Raw genomic sequence first — 15,175 nt, 5'->3', positions numbered from 1 at the left:
GGAAACTTAGGGAACTATAAGAGATTTAGATCATCTTCTTTTCTGATATATACATTCAAGGCTATAAATTTCCCTCTAAGCACTGCTTTCTCTGTATCCAACAAATTTTAATAAGTTGAGTTTTTCATTTAGTTCAAAATATATTTAAATTTCCTTGAGATTTTTTCTTTGACTCATGCGTTATTTAGAAGTACGTTGTTTAATCTCCAAGTATTGGGGGATTTTCCAGTTATCTTTCTGTTATTGACTTCTAGTTTAATTCCACTGTGGTCTGAGACCAGCCATCGTATAATTTCTGTTCTTTTAAATTAGTTAAGATGTTTTTTATAGCCCAGAATGTGGTCTAGCTTGGTAAATATGTTATCATGTATGCATGAATGTATGAATGAATATGTATGGGTGAATCATGTGACCCTGAGAAAAATTTACATTCGGCTGTTGTTGGGTGAATTGTTTTTTACGCTTTTTTCCTGGTAATTGATTTCTAATCTCATAGCATTGTGGTTGGAAAAGATGCTTGATACGATTCCAATTTTCTTAAATCTACCAAGGCTTGATTTGTGACCCAAGTTGTGATCTATCCTGGAGAATGTTCCATGTACACTTGAGAAGAAACTGTAATCTGCTGTTTTCAGATGGAATGTCCTATAAATATGAATTAAATCTATCTGGTCTATTTTGTCATTTACAGCTTGTGTTTCCTTATTAATTTTCTGTCTGGATGATCTGTCCATTGGTTAAAGTCCCCCACTATTATTGTTACTGTCAATTTCCTCTTTTATAGCTGTTAGCATTTGCCTTATGTATTGATGTGCTCCTATGTTGGTGCATATATATTTATAATTGTTATATCTTCTTCTTGGATTGATCCCGTGATCATTATGTAGTGGCCTTCCTTGTCTCTTGTAACATTCTTTATTTTAAAGTCTATTTTATCTGTATGGGTCCCTAGGTCTGCAGTGGGTCTCTTGTAGACAGCATATATATAGGTCTTGTTTTTGTATCCATTCAGTAAGCCTGTGGCTTTTGGTTGGAGCATTTAATTCATTCACATTTAAGGTAATTATCGATATGTATGTTCCTATGACCATTTTCTTAATTGTTTTGGGTTTGTTTTTGTAGGTCCTTTTCTTCTCTTGTGTTTCCCACTTAGAGAAGTTCCTTTAGCGTTTGTGGTAGAGCTGGTTTGGTGGTGCTGAATTCTCTTAGCTTTTGGTTGCTTGTAAAGTTTTTGATTTCTCCGTCGAATCTGAATGAGACCCTTGCCGGGTAGAGTAATCTTGGTTGTAGGTTCTTCACTTTCATCACTTTAAATATATCGTGCCACTCCCTTCTGGCTTGTAGAGTTTCTGCTGAGAAATCAGCTGTTAACCTTATGGGAGTTCCCTTGTATATTATTTTTCCCTTGTTGCTTTTAATAATTTTTGTCTTTAATTTTTGTCAATTTGATTACTATGTGTCTCGGAGCGTTTCTCCTTGGGTTTATCCTGCCTGGGACTCTCTGCACTTCCTGGATTTGGGTGGTTATTTCCTTTCCCATGTTAGGGAAGTTTTCGACTGTAACCTCTTCAAATATTTTCTCGGGTCCTTTCTCTCTCTCTTCTCTTTCTGGGACCCCTATAATGCGAATGTTGGTGTGTTTAATGTTGTCCCAGAGGTCTCTTAGGCTGTTTTCATTTTTTTTTCTTTATTCTCTTCCGCAGCAGTGAATTCCACCATTCTGTCTTCCAGGTCACTTATCCGTTCTTCGGCCTCAGTTATTCTGCTATTGATTCCTTCTAGTGTAGTTTTCATTTCAGTTATTGTATTATTCATCTCTGTTTGTTTGTTCTTTAATTCTTCTAGGTCCTTGTTAAACATTTCTTGCATCTTCTCGATCTTTGCCTCCATTCTTTTTCCGAGGTCCTGGATCATCTTCCCTATCATTATTCTGAATTCTTTTTCTGGAAGGTTGCCTATCTCCACTACATTTAGTTGTTTTTCTGGGGTTTTATCTTGTTCCTCCATCTGGTACATAGTCCTCTGCCTTTTTATTTTATCTGTCTTTCTGTGAATGTGGTTTTCGTTCCATAGGCTACAGGATTGTAGTTCTTCTTGCTTCTGCTGTCTGCCCTCTGGTGGATGAGGCTATCTCAGAGGCTTGTGCAAGCTTCCTGATGGGAGGGACTGGTGGTGTGTAGAGCTGGGTGTTGCTCTGGTGGGCAAAGCTTAGTAAAACTTTAATCTGCTTGTCTGCTAATGGGTGGGGCTGAGTTCCCTCCCTGTTGGTTGTTTGGCCTGAGGCAACCCAGCACTGGAGACTATAGGCTTTTTTGGTGGGGCTATCCAGGAGTACTTCTCAGAAATTCTGCTGCCAGTGTCCCTGTCCCCGTGGTGAGCCACAGCCACCCCCCCACCTCTGCAGGAGACCCTCCAACACTACCAGGTAGGTCTGGTTCAGTCTCCTGTGGGGGGGGTCACTGCTCCTTCCCCCTGGGTCCTGGTGCACACACTACTTTGTGTGTGCCCTCCACGAATGGAGTCTCTCTTTCCCCCAGTCCTGTCGAAGTCCTGCAATCAAATACCTCTAGACTTCAAAGTCTGATTCTCTGGGAATTCCTCCTCCCGTTGCCAGACCCCCAGGTTGGGAAGCCTGATGTGGCACTCAGAACATTTACTCCAGTGGTGGACTTCTGTGGTATAATTGTTCTCCAGTTTGTGAGTCACTCACCCAGCAGTTATAGGATTTGATTTTATTGTGACTATGTGCCTCCTACCATCTCATTGTGGCTTCTCCTTTGTCTTTGGATGTGGGGTATCTTTTTTGGTGAGTCCCAGTATCTTCCTATCGACTGTTCAGCAGTTAGTTGTGATTCTGGTGTCTCATAAGAGGGAGTGAGTGCATGTCCTCTACTCCGCCATCTTGAACCAATCTCTGGATGAATTGTTGATGTCAATAATATTCAGTTCATTGGTGGCGTTGAGTTTAACTATGTCCGTACTTATTTTCTGTATGCTATGTCTGTCCACTCCTGAAAAATGCTGAAGTCTCCATTTCTGATAGTCAATTCTTCTATTTCTCCTTTTAGTTCTATCAGTTTTTGCCTCATGTACTTTGATGCTGTGTGTTAGGCACATAGACATTAAGAATTATTATATCTTCTTGGAGAATTGAGCCCTTCATCATTATGTAATACCCTTTTTCAATGCTGATAACTTTTCTTTGAAGTCTGCTCTGTCTAAAATTAAAATTATCCTGCTTTCTTTGATTAGTGTTAGCATGGGATATTTTTCTCCATCCATTTACTTTTTATCTATAGATATCTTTATATTTAAAGTGGGTTTTTTCGTAGACAACACATAGTTGGGTCATGTCTTCAGGTCAACTCTGACAATCTGTCTTTTAATTGGTACATTTAGACCACTGACATTCAAAATGAGTATTGTATTAATATCTACCATATTCATTACCATTTTCTATTTGTTGTCCTGTTCTTTGTTCCTATTTTTGTCTTCCACTCTTTTTCTGCCTTTTGTGGTTTTACCTGAGTATTTTATGTGACTCTATTTTCTCTCCTTTCTTAGCATATCAGTAATACCTTATCACTTCTTTTAGTGATTGCCCTAGAGTTTGCAATATACATTTGCAACTAATCCAAGTTTCAAATAACACTATTTCTGAAGATTTCCATCTCTCTGCTTACATTGCTTGTCTGTTCTTACATGCTATCTATTTTATCCATTAGAACCCTTAGCACATTAATCATAGGTGTTCAAAATTTCTGGTCTGATAATTCCAACATCTCTGCCACGTTTGGTTCTGATGTTTGCTCTGTCTCTTCAAATTGTGTTTTTTTTGCCTTTTTATATGCCTTATAACTTTTTCTTGGCAGCCAGACATGACATACTAGATAAAAGAAAGTGCTGTAAATAGGCCTTAATGATGTGGTCTTAAATATGGGGGGAGGAAAAGCATTCTACAGTCCTATGGTTAGATTTCATTCTTTTACAGTGCCTATGCCTCTGGACTATGAATTTCACAAGTGTTTCTTGCATTTTTTTTCTCCCCACCCCCCTTAGGTGGGATAGGACAGCTAGAGTGGGCTGGAGTTGGGTATTTCCCTTCCTCAGGTCAGTTAGACTCTGATAACTTACCCCAGTAAGTTAGGCTCTGGTTAACTAGTTTCTCCTGAAGGCAGGCCTTGTTAAGAAGAATAAAGTGCTCTTGTAACAGGCAGGAACAAATCTGACTCCATATTGGATCTATTTCTTTTACTTTAACCTTTGTAGTCTATGCCTTTTGCTACAAGTCAGTCACTAACGGGATGTTGCCTATAAGCTTAAATTATACATAATGGTCCATCTCTGGGAACCCTGCCTCCCGTGTAATGAACGTTAAGCTAATATACCTTTGTTTACCTCACAGGAAACCTTCTGACCAGGTCCACCTGTGAATGGCTGCAGGGAGGAAGAAATGAACACATGTAGGAACCAGGACTTTACCCTCCTTTTAGTATAAAAGAAGCCTGAATTCTAACACAGGGAAAATGGTTTTTGGGGACACTAATCTACCATCTTCTCAGTCTGCTGGCTTTCCAAATAAAGCTGCTATTCCTTGCCCCAACAACTTGTCTCTCAATTTACTGGCTTGTCGTGAGGCAAGCAGTACAAGCTTCGACTTGGTAGCACTCTGGTTTAGTTCAAAATGGTTCCTCTTCTCCTCTCCCTGCTGGAAGCCCAAGGAGATTTTTCTCTGATATTTACTGTGGGAATCTGGTCAAACTCCTGGAAGTAAATCTCACAATATTGTGAGGGTCCCCCTTTGATTGGATCCCCCTATAGTTTTTAACTCCCAGAACTGTGTGCACTGAGCCTCCAGCAATTTGTCAATTACAGTTCAGGCTTTCCTACCCCTTCACTGGTTCCAGAGGAGGTTTCCACTCCTGGGTCTCTGCTCCAGTAAGCTGTGATAAACTGTATTCACCTGTTTGTCTCTCCAGTTTTGGGGTCAACAGTTTGCCCTTTGTCCTCCCCTCTCTTACAGATTCAAGAAGAGTTGTTGGTTTTTCAGTCTTTTTACTATTACTTGCTGTTAGCATGGAGTGTGACTTCCAAGCGCCTTACATGGGGAACTGGAAGATAGAAGCCCAAATTATACATATTAAATGGGTGAATTTTATGATATGTGAATTACATCTCAATAAATATGTATTTAAAATTTGAAAAAGGAGAGGCTGGAAAAGCTCCCCATACATTCTGGGGTTTTTAACTCCAAAAATTAATCTAAAGGCTGAAATTTAAAAATCAATCCACCCCTTCCCCTTTCTACCCACTACCGATTCCTATATCTTCATTGAAAGTGTTCTTAATGAATTACTGCATTAATGAGTCTACCTTAATTAGGTAAAGACAAGGAAATGTCATTCACTCATAGCCTTATCCCAAGATACTTGATCTTTTAGATCCCTTTTTCTGTCCAGGGATCAATCATCCCTAGGAGTTCCTAGAAAACTATATGAGCACAATTCAAAGAAATACCATATCAAAAGGCACCTAGGGGGCTTCCCTGGTGGAGCAGTGGTTGAGAATCTGCCTGCCAATGCAGGGGACACAGGTTCGAGCCCTGGTCTGGGAGGATCCCACATGCCACGGAGCAATTGGGCCCGTGAGCCACAATTACTGAGCCTGCGCGTCTGGAGCCTGTGCTCCGCAACAAGAGAGGCCGCGATGGTGAGAGGCCCGCGCACCGCGATGAAGAGTGGTCCCCACTTGCCACAACTAGAGAAAGCCCTCGCACAGAAACGAAGACCCAACACAGTCATAAATAAATAAAAGAACGTGAATTTCTAAAAAAAAAAAAAAAAAAAAAAGGCACCTAGGGAACCTTCAGGTCAGTTGGAGGTTGGAATCACAGAAAGTACTTAGGCCTTGCCTATGGTCATCCTGGTGTAATCCCCAAATTTGAAGATGTTACTCTCTGAGAGCTAAATTAGTAAAAATCCAACCCAAAATAGAGAGTAGCTAATGGAAGAAATACATCATATTAAGAAATGGCTGTAAATGTCTTCCTGATAAGAATTTTGAGAAACTCCTATTCATTATTAATTTATTCATACATTCAACAAATATTTATTGAGGACTCATTATGTGCCAGCCACTGTGTCAGGTACTGAGGTTATAATAAGCTCTCAAGAAGCTTATCTAGAGGGGCTATCAAAGGTTCATAGGAAGCTTATATTTCATTGGACCTGGGATATAATTGAAGAAGTCAGTAACCCAATTAACAATTATAATATATCAAATTCTTATGCCATAAATATATTAGTTGAGGGAAAACAGAGCAAGAAAAAAAATGGGACCTGGATAGTAAGAATTTGGCAGTGTTTATTTAGTACTGTTTGAGAGACACCAGTGGATATTCCAGTATTAGAGAGATGGATGATATGATAAAACCATGACAGCTCCTTATATGGATTTTCCATAATTTTAATCTTAAACTCCAGGACCATACATTTCACTTTTTCATAATTTTCTGTTTATCAAACAACTTTTAAATTTCAAATATAGTTTCCCAGGAACCTTAACAACTTGGAAGGGGCATTTTTGTGAGCCATGGCTGACTTATGAATCAAAATTTGGATGTATAATTTGATGGTGGACTGATGACAGAAGGGAATGTTTGAGATCTGGGAAGTTCTAAAAAATATGGTATATATCCAATCCTCGGGCCTCTAATAGGGGAGGCTGAGAAGCATCCCTCAGGGCATGGTGCTGGTATGTGAAGCCTACAGGTAAACATAGTATGGTGACTAAGGAAGAAGAGGTTGAGAAAGGGGTCTAAACATTGTCATACAAGCTAGGGTGCCTAAGGAAACTGTCAGGAGTAAAGCACACAGCTTAGCAGAGTTAAGGACCAGGAGTCACAAAAACAAAGCAGCAAGTTAGGCAAACAAGAGATGGTACCCAAAAAAATCTTGAGGCAACCAAACTAAGCCAGCAGCTGAATTTGCCCTTATTAGAAGATTATTTTCATTGCTGGTATGGTTTAATGGGGCTGAAAAAGGACACCCTGGACCCCTCTTCCAGAGAAGAAAGCTAAAATGTCCTGGGTTTGCACTGGAAAAAAACCTGGGGTCCTCAAATAGGCTTCTCAAGAGGGGCTTATGCCCATTCTAATGACTCAATGATAGGAATTAGCTAGGGTTCTGCTGGAAATCTAGAACTTTGTCCAAAATATAATCAGCTTTCTTCAGTTGTCGAGGTTTGTAGCTAGAATTCAGGCTTTAGGGGACTTGGCAGAGAGTGAGGGGAAAAAAAGACTTGAACCCATAAGAAGAGAGTCAGTTGGACCCAGAAGGCCATGTGGTTAAAGTCCACTATTTCTTCTGCCTTGTACTATCTGTTGGTGGTCTTCTTGTTTTCAGCACAAAGGAGAGCCACCTTATACGACAGCTCACCTTATACGTCATACGCTGGTACCAAGCAATGAAAGACATATTCTTTACATAGATCCTCATAGTATGGGAAGACATTTAGAAGGTCCTCTTAGACTCCCCAGAGCTTTCTAGGTATTAGCCAGCTATTTGGGATATTGACATGAAGTCCAGGCAAATAATAGGGGCAAAAATTATAATTATCATGGAGTAATTATCATGGCATATAATTATAAGGCATTCTGGGGGAGAGAAGTACAAGAAGATGTTTAAAGAGAATTCTGCAGCAGCTAGATAGGAAGAGCACTTGAGTAAACCAGCTGAGGTATCCTAAAGTACTTGGTTCATATGCTCTGCCCATTAACCCTGTTAAGTAATGGTAGTTAAATAAACATATAGAGAGCTTTGGAGAGGACCCTCTAAACTAGGATAAAATTAGACATTACTGCCAGGAAGTCGAGTAGTTTATGAAGACAGAAGATCTCTTTCACAATGATTACTAAAGGCTGGTATAGATGAGGGGCAATAAAGAGGATGTTGTATGCCATACTCATGAGTCCATTCACTACCACTAGGATGGTATGAGAAGATAAAGATTATGGTGATGATGCTAGTGATGCTGTACCAGGACCATCATTTAGGAATGAGAAGTAGGTATGTCAGTCATCCAGGTGTAACTCTAACCCAGGAGAAGAGGAAATAGCATACTATAGGTTTCTTGTGTTCAGTCAACAAATATTGAGCACCTATTACATGTTAGGCACTGTTCTAGACACAAGGGGATCCAGGATTGGAGAAACAAAACAAAACCTGTCTATCCTTATGGAGCTTAAATAATAGTGAGGAAAGCAGATAATGAACAAATTAGTCAATTAGTGATAAATGCTTTGAAGAAAAATAAAGCAGGGCAAAGAAGCAGAGCAACAAGTGTGCTATCTGAAGTAGGGTGTTCTGGAAAAACCTTGCTGAAATGACATTCTAGGAAGAAGTCTGAACAAACAGGAGAGAAAACCATGCTACCAGTTGGAGGGAGAGCTTTCAGATGGGGAGAATAGCAAATGCAAAGGTTCTGAGGCAGGAAGAAGTTAGGAGTATCATACCAGAGGATCACCAAGATTTCCTTTGGACTAGAATCAGAATTGTAACTGGGTTACTATGACTTGGTGGGTTCATATTGTGAAACATATGTAGCAGTTAGGTATGGGTCTCTCTCTGGGTTGAAACAAATATCTATCTGGTCCTCTCACTTCTACACAACCCCTGGATCTCGTCTAGTCATCACCTGACTAATATACTATTGTGTGTTTGCCTCCACTAGAATGTAAGCTCCCTGAGGACAGACCCTGGGCACAAGCATGAAACCACTGTCTGCGCTGGAGAGTCATCTTTAGCTCTAGTTGGCATAGGATGACCCCTGGAGACACTGCAGCCTCTACTAGCAACAAATATTAAAGTTTCTGACACAGTGCACTGGCTTAAGACAAAACATCTTGATTCCAGTCCAGCAGATTCAGCATCACCTGGATCCTTGTCAGAAATGAAAATTTTGGGGCCCTACCTGGAACCTACTGAATCAGAAGCTCTGGGGCTGAGGCACAGCAATGTGGTTTAACAAGCCCTCCAAGTGATTCAGATGCACAATGAAGTTTGAGAACCATTGTTCTAAGTTGTGGAGGTCTAGGAACACCAGCCACTTGAAGAATAAATCTGCATGTCTCAAAGGCCTGGGTGGTTCCTATGGAGTCATTTCTGCCAATGAGGATCAACTTCTTGAGAAAGCTAGCTCAAGAAAGAGGTTACAGGTAACAAGATGACCCCTACCGCAGGCTGAAGCACCACATTCAAGTCTTGATAAGGGCAGAGGTAAACAAAGTCTTTAGCTGAGGTATGAAGACTCAAGCTTGGACCAGATACACTTTTTCTTTTCTTAAAGAAGAAAGTTTGGGGGATTATCAGAGAAGAGAAGACAAATAATCATTATATAAGACAATATTGGGAGTGAGTCTTCTACTTCAGATCTTCTACTTCATCTCATCAAGCATAATGTGAAAGGCCTAGCTGTTTAGCAAGTCCAAGGGATATATCTTCAGGCTCTTATACACATTTCCCTGGGTTAACTGAGAGGCAGTTTACCAGGGGGCCACCCATAGTAGGGTGGTCCAAGAGGATAAATAAGATCATTTCTATTAACCAATGGAAGATGAAAAAAAGTGTTCCACAGGTCTACTGGTATCCTTGCATATTTGACTGGAAGAAAAGCATCTATAAGGCTATTTTCCCACTCAGTGATCTTTCCAATTTAGTTGACACTATAAAAGCCCTGAGAACTTTAGCTTCATGAAAATACAAGTTCCTTGGAGCTGGTCCTGGGAGGTTGGGATCGGGAGCTCAATGTTGAATGGTGACTAGGTTAAGATGAAGGCAATCTTGATAGAGGCAGAGCTCCCACTGATTTTCCTTTAGCAAGAATACAGGTTCTTACAGCTTAGAAGTGGTAAAACCCAGAAGGCACAGCATGATTTGGCTCTTCTACTATCTTTATAGTTGGCTCCCCAGTTACTCCTCCCCTCACTCAAGTTGTACTGGCCTCTCTACTCCTCCAATGAGCCAAACTCCTTCTCATCTCAGAGCCTACTGTCCCTTTTTCCAGAAAGCTCCTCTTCCCCCTTTGCCTGGCTAGTGCATACTCATCTCTCAGGTCTTCCCGAGAAAGCATTTTTCTGACTTCTCAGGCCAGGTTAGGTGCTCTGTTTTACACTCTGATTACATGGTATTATTTTCCTTCATTGTACTAGCATTATTCTAATTATCTAGCCACATGTGTGATCATGTGATTACTGTCTTCCTCCCACAAGACCATAAACTTCATGAGGGCAGGCAATGTACTGATTTTCCTTACTTTACTCCCAGTGCCAAGTACAGTGCCTGACATAGTATGTGCTAAACAAGTTTTCTTGGAAGGAACAAAAAGGAGGGAGGTAGAGAGAAAGGAAGAAAAGGAAGGGAAGAGGAGGGAATGAAGGAGGGGAAGTAGGCAGGGAGAAAGGCAGATAAGGAGGAATGGAGGCCCCATTGGGGCAAATTGGGAAGATATTTGATTCTCAATCTCTAATGGGAGAGTTGGAAGGGTTAAATGTAGCTCTTACCTGAGGCCTCAGTGCTTAAAGGCAGAAGGTGAACATCAAAATTTTGTCCATGGGATAATGCTGAGTTCAAACCACAGAAGCAGTTCCAAATGGGTCATCAGAGCAAAGGGGGTCTGAGGTGAGTATTAAGTATAGAGCAAAATGAGAATGGGAAAAGCAGGGAAGAAGAGGGCAAATAAGAAATAATCTATACAAATTCGGGAAACTGTAGGACAAGTCCACCAGCTGGGCTTATTTCTTTACCTAGCAGCTTTTTATGCATGGGCAAAGCAATGTCTGATTAAAGGGACACAGACCACACACAGTTGCCATATATAGATATGTATTCTTCCAACAGCTTAATAAATTGGGATTCTTGTATACAAACCATTTTCTTGTGAGTCTGGTTAACCCTGGGTACACTAAGGGGACTGAATTAAGTTAGAGTTATGCCATTTCAAAGCTTAGGACTGGATCCTGGACCATTGTGCCCTGCCAACATGCTGAAGCTCAGTGAAACTCTACCTAAGCAGTCAGCTGGCCCCTCCCTTTCCTACATCTCCAAGGCATCTTCTTTTTAAATTGAACATTTTTGAACCAAAGTTATCAAGCTCTTAACTTATTATCTCCCTTCTTGATCGTCAGCTGCTGGGGGAGAGGGAAAGCATCTAGTTCATTTTCTCATCTCCTACTGAGTCTAGTACAATGACTTCAAATAGTAAGTGCTCAAAAATTATTGAATAAATATTGCTATATACTTCATAGGTGCTGGGAGTAATTACTCCAATGAATTTGTTAACTTCTTGAGGAAAACCTTTTTAGACCTGAATTCCTTCTGGAAATATAAGGAGTTGGACTAAATAATCTCTAAGGCATTTCCAAATTGTAAACTACTGCAACAATGACAAGGTTATGTTACAACCTCTCTTATCATTTCTAGCATATTATTGGGCACATAGTGGGAACTCAATAAATGTTTGCAGTGAACTGACTCCAATACAGATATATTTAAGTTGAGAAGAAACACAGAAATGTGTTTCTGAAGTTTCATATAAATTGCCTAAGAGTTGGACACTACTTAAAGAGAAATCTGTTATTAAGTGGATTCTGAAGGTGAATATTTTTTATGATATTTGGAATCACTTTGTGATATAATAACTCCTTAATTTATTTTTTTAAGTTTCACATTTTTATATATCAAGGTTCCTAATAATAGGTTAAACCAGATTAGCAGCTTACAGTTATGAGGGAGCCACAAGACTTACTATCGACTAAATCAAGCTATTCTTCATAGAGGGAACTGTCCCTCTTTCTGTAGTTTTACAGATTTCTCTCTCTCTCTCTCTCTCACACACACACACACACACACACACACAACTTTCTCCCCTGTGTCTTAACTCATATTTTGAATTTAGCAAGTCTATCCTGATTTATAATGCTACTCATAAATTTTTCACTTTCCAATACTCCTTTCCACATTCCTCCCCCTTGTTTAACCACATGCCTCACCATTTTTAAAAATAGGTATGCCTTCCACGGTGTCTGGATCATCCATAGTATCTAGACTCTTCAAGGCATCTGTCTTGGGTGGTGGCTTTTGTATGAGCATGCAGCAAGTTGAAGCTTCCCCAGCTGAGAAGCAACATTTCTAGGTCACCCTCATGGTGGGATTCAGGGAGGGGAGTGCTCTTTATTCTCTTTCACTTTCTCTATGGCTCTCAGTTAGCTGTCCAGGGCATTTTTCACATAAATCCAGGGACAAATTAGAGAAGTGATGACTCTTATCAACAACTATCTTACCTCCAAAAGGTTCTACTATTTTGACATAAATGAGGTAAAGGCAGAACACATAACTAGAAACTTTAAGACTGGGGTGGAAGAGAAAGCCATTTTTCTTTGGGACTCTATTTATCTTATAGGTTTTGGAGTGTCAATTCCAATGGCAACAAGGACTCCCACAGATGAACCTGGAAAGGTTGAAATAATTCACAAAGGACAGAGAAATCAACTACCAGCTCATGTGCTATAAATCTTGTTTTCCTTCAACTCCCAAGTCCTCCTTACCTGCCTGGGGCCTATCCCCCAAACATCAGGCCAAAATCTCACCTGATACTTGTACAAGGAAAAGACAGGACTCAGTCATAAACATTTTATCATAGTGGGGATGGAATAAACAAGGTCAGTTGACTGCTAAAGCCTGCCTCTACACTACTAAGTCTCATATCCTGTACTGAGATTCCCTGCAAGAGAACCCATTCTGTCACTGGAGTATGATCAGGAGACACTGGTACCTGTTCTCTGAGAAGTCCTGACTAACTGGCGAGACTGAATCACACACATGAAAAATTTCAGATGCAACTCCTCTTTATGCATGGTTGTCTCCTAGAAATAGAGACAGAGTTTAATGCAAATCAACAGATCTGTGGAATGATTAAGATGGACAAAAGTGACATGGACCAGGTATGTTCAATACTAACAGGTCTTAGGACCTGACAGTATAAAATGTCAGCATATGAAGTGATACATATAATCTACTTTTATACATTTGACAGGGCAAGATATCCTGAACTCAGCAAGCATCTTCTCCAGCATCTGGGAGTAGCTAAACGGCTGGGGGCCTCCAGCTCAGCCAAGTCTGACCTCAGACTGTGGCTGTCATCTGGGTCTAGAGTGCTTACTCAGAAGCATTTCTCCAAGACTTCTAGACAGGGCCTGGGTCCTGAGGCCTGCCAAGCTGAGGGACTTGGTAACAAGTCTAAATGAACAAACATATTTCTTCTCATTATTTTCTCTTAAAAATAAAGATTAAAGGTTAATCAATTTGGTCCCAGGAACAACAACATGGCCATTTAGTTCTTCAGAGGGCAGAAATCTGAAGTATCCGGGTTTGACCCCGGATAGCTTTCCTTACACTTCCTGGAGGAGTGTTTCAAACTCCTCCAGAGTTCTGGAAATTTCTACACGTTTCTAGAGTCCAACCTAAGCCAATCCCAAGCTGCTCCCCGCCCCCTTTTCCCCAATGGCCAATCAAGCATGATGTAGTGCAAAGAGTATAGGATTGCAAGTTAAGAAACTTGTTTACTAGGCCCAGATCTGCCATGTACTTTATAACTTTGGGAAAAGACTTCACATCTCTGAAAGTCAGACTGAATGATCGCCAATAACCTCTACAAGCACTAACGTTTTGTGATTCTCAATAAAACATGAATCTAGCCTGAGTTCGATTTAGCTCTCAGGTCAACATCTGTCAAGGTGGACACAGGTTCCCGCAGATGGAGGGCCACAGCAAGAAGCTGCCATGGAAACCAGAGCATAAGCAAAAACCGCCAGAGCGGAACCAGAAGGCGGCAGGTAAGGGGGCCGAGGGAACAGAGAAAAGCGAAGGACGAAGGGCAAACTAACAGTATTCTAACAACGAGAACAAGAAAAAGTCTAAACTGAAAGAGGAAATCATAACCACAGCCTTGGATGATCCCTCGGCTTCTCAGGCCTCGCCACACTGCGCAGGCGTTGCGCGGGTCCTCGACTCTGCTCTTTGACCTCTCGCCCCACCCCCCTCCTCCGCTGCCACCGAACAGCTCTTCCGGTGTTGTGGAGGCGGTTCCGGTTCGCGGCGGTTCCCGGGTTTTGCGTTCCGCGCCCGGCCGGAAACCCCTTCGCATAGCAGCCGGTTCCGGTTCGGTGAGTGGCGGCGGGAAGCTGGGGGAGGGGTGAGGATGGAGGGAGCTTGGGCCGGGAGGCAGTGCGAGCCCGGGCCCGGCAGCCTGGGCTGGGCTGGACGGAAGCGGGGACGGCTGTGGGGACGGCGCTTTTTCCTCTGCCCCGCCCCCTGGGACCACCTCCCCTCACCCCTGCTGTCTGCCGGCCGCGGTCTGGCCGGTGGCCGTTAGTTAGGTTTCCCGAGGCCGTTCCTTGAGGCCTCTTTCTCCGGGGTCGAGGAGAGGCCGTCTCCCTAAGGTCACGGCCGGCCCCATCTCAGCACCCAGCCCTACGTGTGAGGAAAAGGCCGGTTGGGATTTCGGGGCTTTCCCGCCAGAGCAGGTCTTCTCTCAGGGGAAAGCTGTTTTCACCGGGAAGCTCAGCTTTTCTGTTATACCTGCTTCACCTCCCGCCTTCCTTGAGACCTGAAAGATATTTCTCGACTACTTCTGCGTCTCACGTAAACATTTCTCCAACTCTTTTTACTCTGTGGTATCTCCCCGAGATGTGATACCGCTAGTGCCACCACCAGAGAGAAGCGTCTGGACCCTCCTGCCCAGGTTATGAAAATCCCCTTAACCGCCACCGTTTGCTTACCTGGCTCATCGCCTTCTGGTAATTCCTTTGAACCGTCTCTTTCTTGGGGTCCCCTAACGTGATCTCTCTGGATATATGCCCGGTTTCTCTTGAGCTTGGTGATTTCTGTTTATCGGTGCCTCTGCAGTATTTCCACTATCTTGTTGGCAATAACTTGCTCCTTTATCACTTTCACGTCAGCCTTGTTAAGTCATTTCATCTCACGTTTGGTTCACTTATATTTGGGGTGGTGGTGATTCTTATGAAATTTATATAAAGCCTTTTATAGGCCACTAACTATTTGATTTAGGGTCCCTCTTCCAATTGGATGTTTTTGGATGGAGTAGATCGCATCATCTCCTA

General features: G+C 41.9%; 2 protein-coding genes and 1 long non-coding RNA gene across 8 annotated transcripts in view; 1 reads left to right on the top strand and 2 right to left on the bottom strand.

Annotated features, from left to right (window-relative positions):
- Positions 1 to 15,175, bottom strand: part of PFKM (phosphofructokinase, muscle) — a 188,727-nt gene that overhangs the window by 27,769 nt on the left and 145,783 nt on the right. The window lies entirely within an intron of this gene.
- LOC309609347 overlaps positions 1 to 15,175 on the bottom strand; it is a 165,311-nt gene that overhangs the window by 105,472 nt on the left and 44,664 nt on the right. The gene's annotated exons all lie outside the window — the stretch shown is intronic.
- Positions 5,575 to 15,175, top strand: part of SENP1 (SUMO specific peptidase 1) — a 65,953-nt gene continuing 56,352 nt past the window's right edge. For 2 of the 6 annotated variants that reach the window (XM_082350633.1, XM_082350632.1), the window contains exon 1: positions 5,575 to 13,888. In XM_082350633.1, coding sequence (XP_082206759.1) covers positions 13,810 to 13,888 — 79 coding nt within the window. In that variant the 5' untranslated portion in view covers positions 5,575 to 13,809. Of the gene's footprint in view, positions 14,852 to 15,175 lie in introns of all 6 variants that reach the window. The other 4 variants (XM_082350634.1, XM_082350637.1, XM_082350635.1 and 1 more) reach the window with 4 other exon arrangements.

Source organism: Balaenoptera borealis, assembly GCF_965194805.1.
Source record: "Balaenoptera borealis genome assembly, chromosome: 13".
NCBI lineage: Eukaryota > Metazoa > Chordata > Mammalia > Artiodactyla > Balaenopteridae > Balaenoptera > Balaenoptera borealis.
This window is presented reverse-complemented; position numbering and strand designations above follow the sequence as displayed.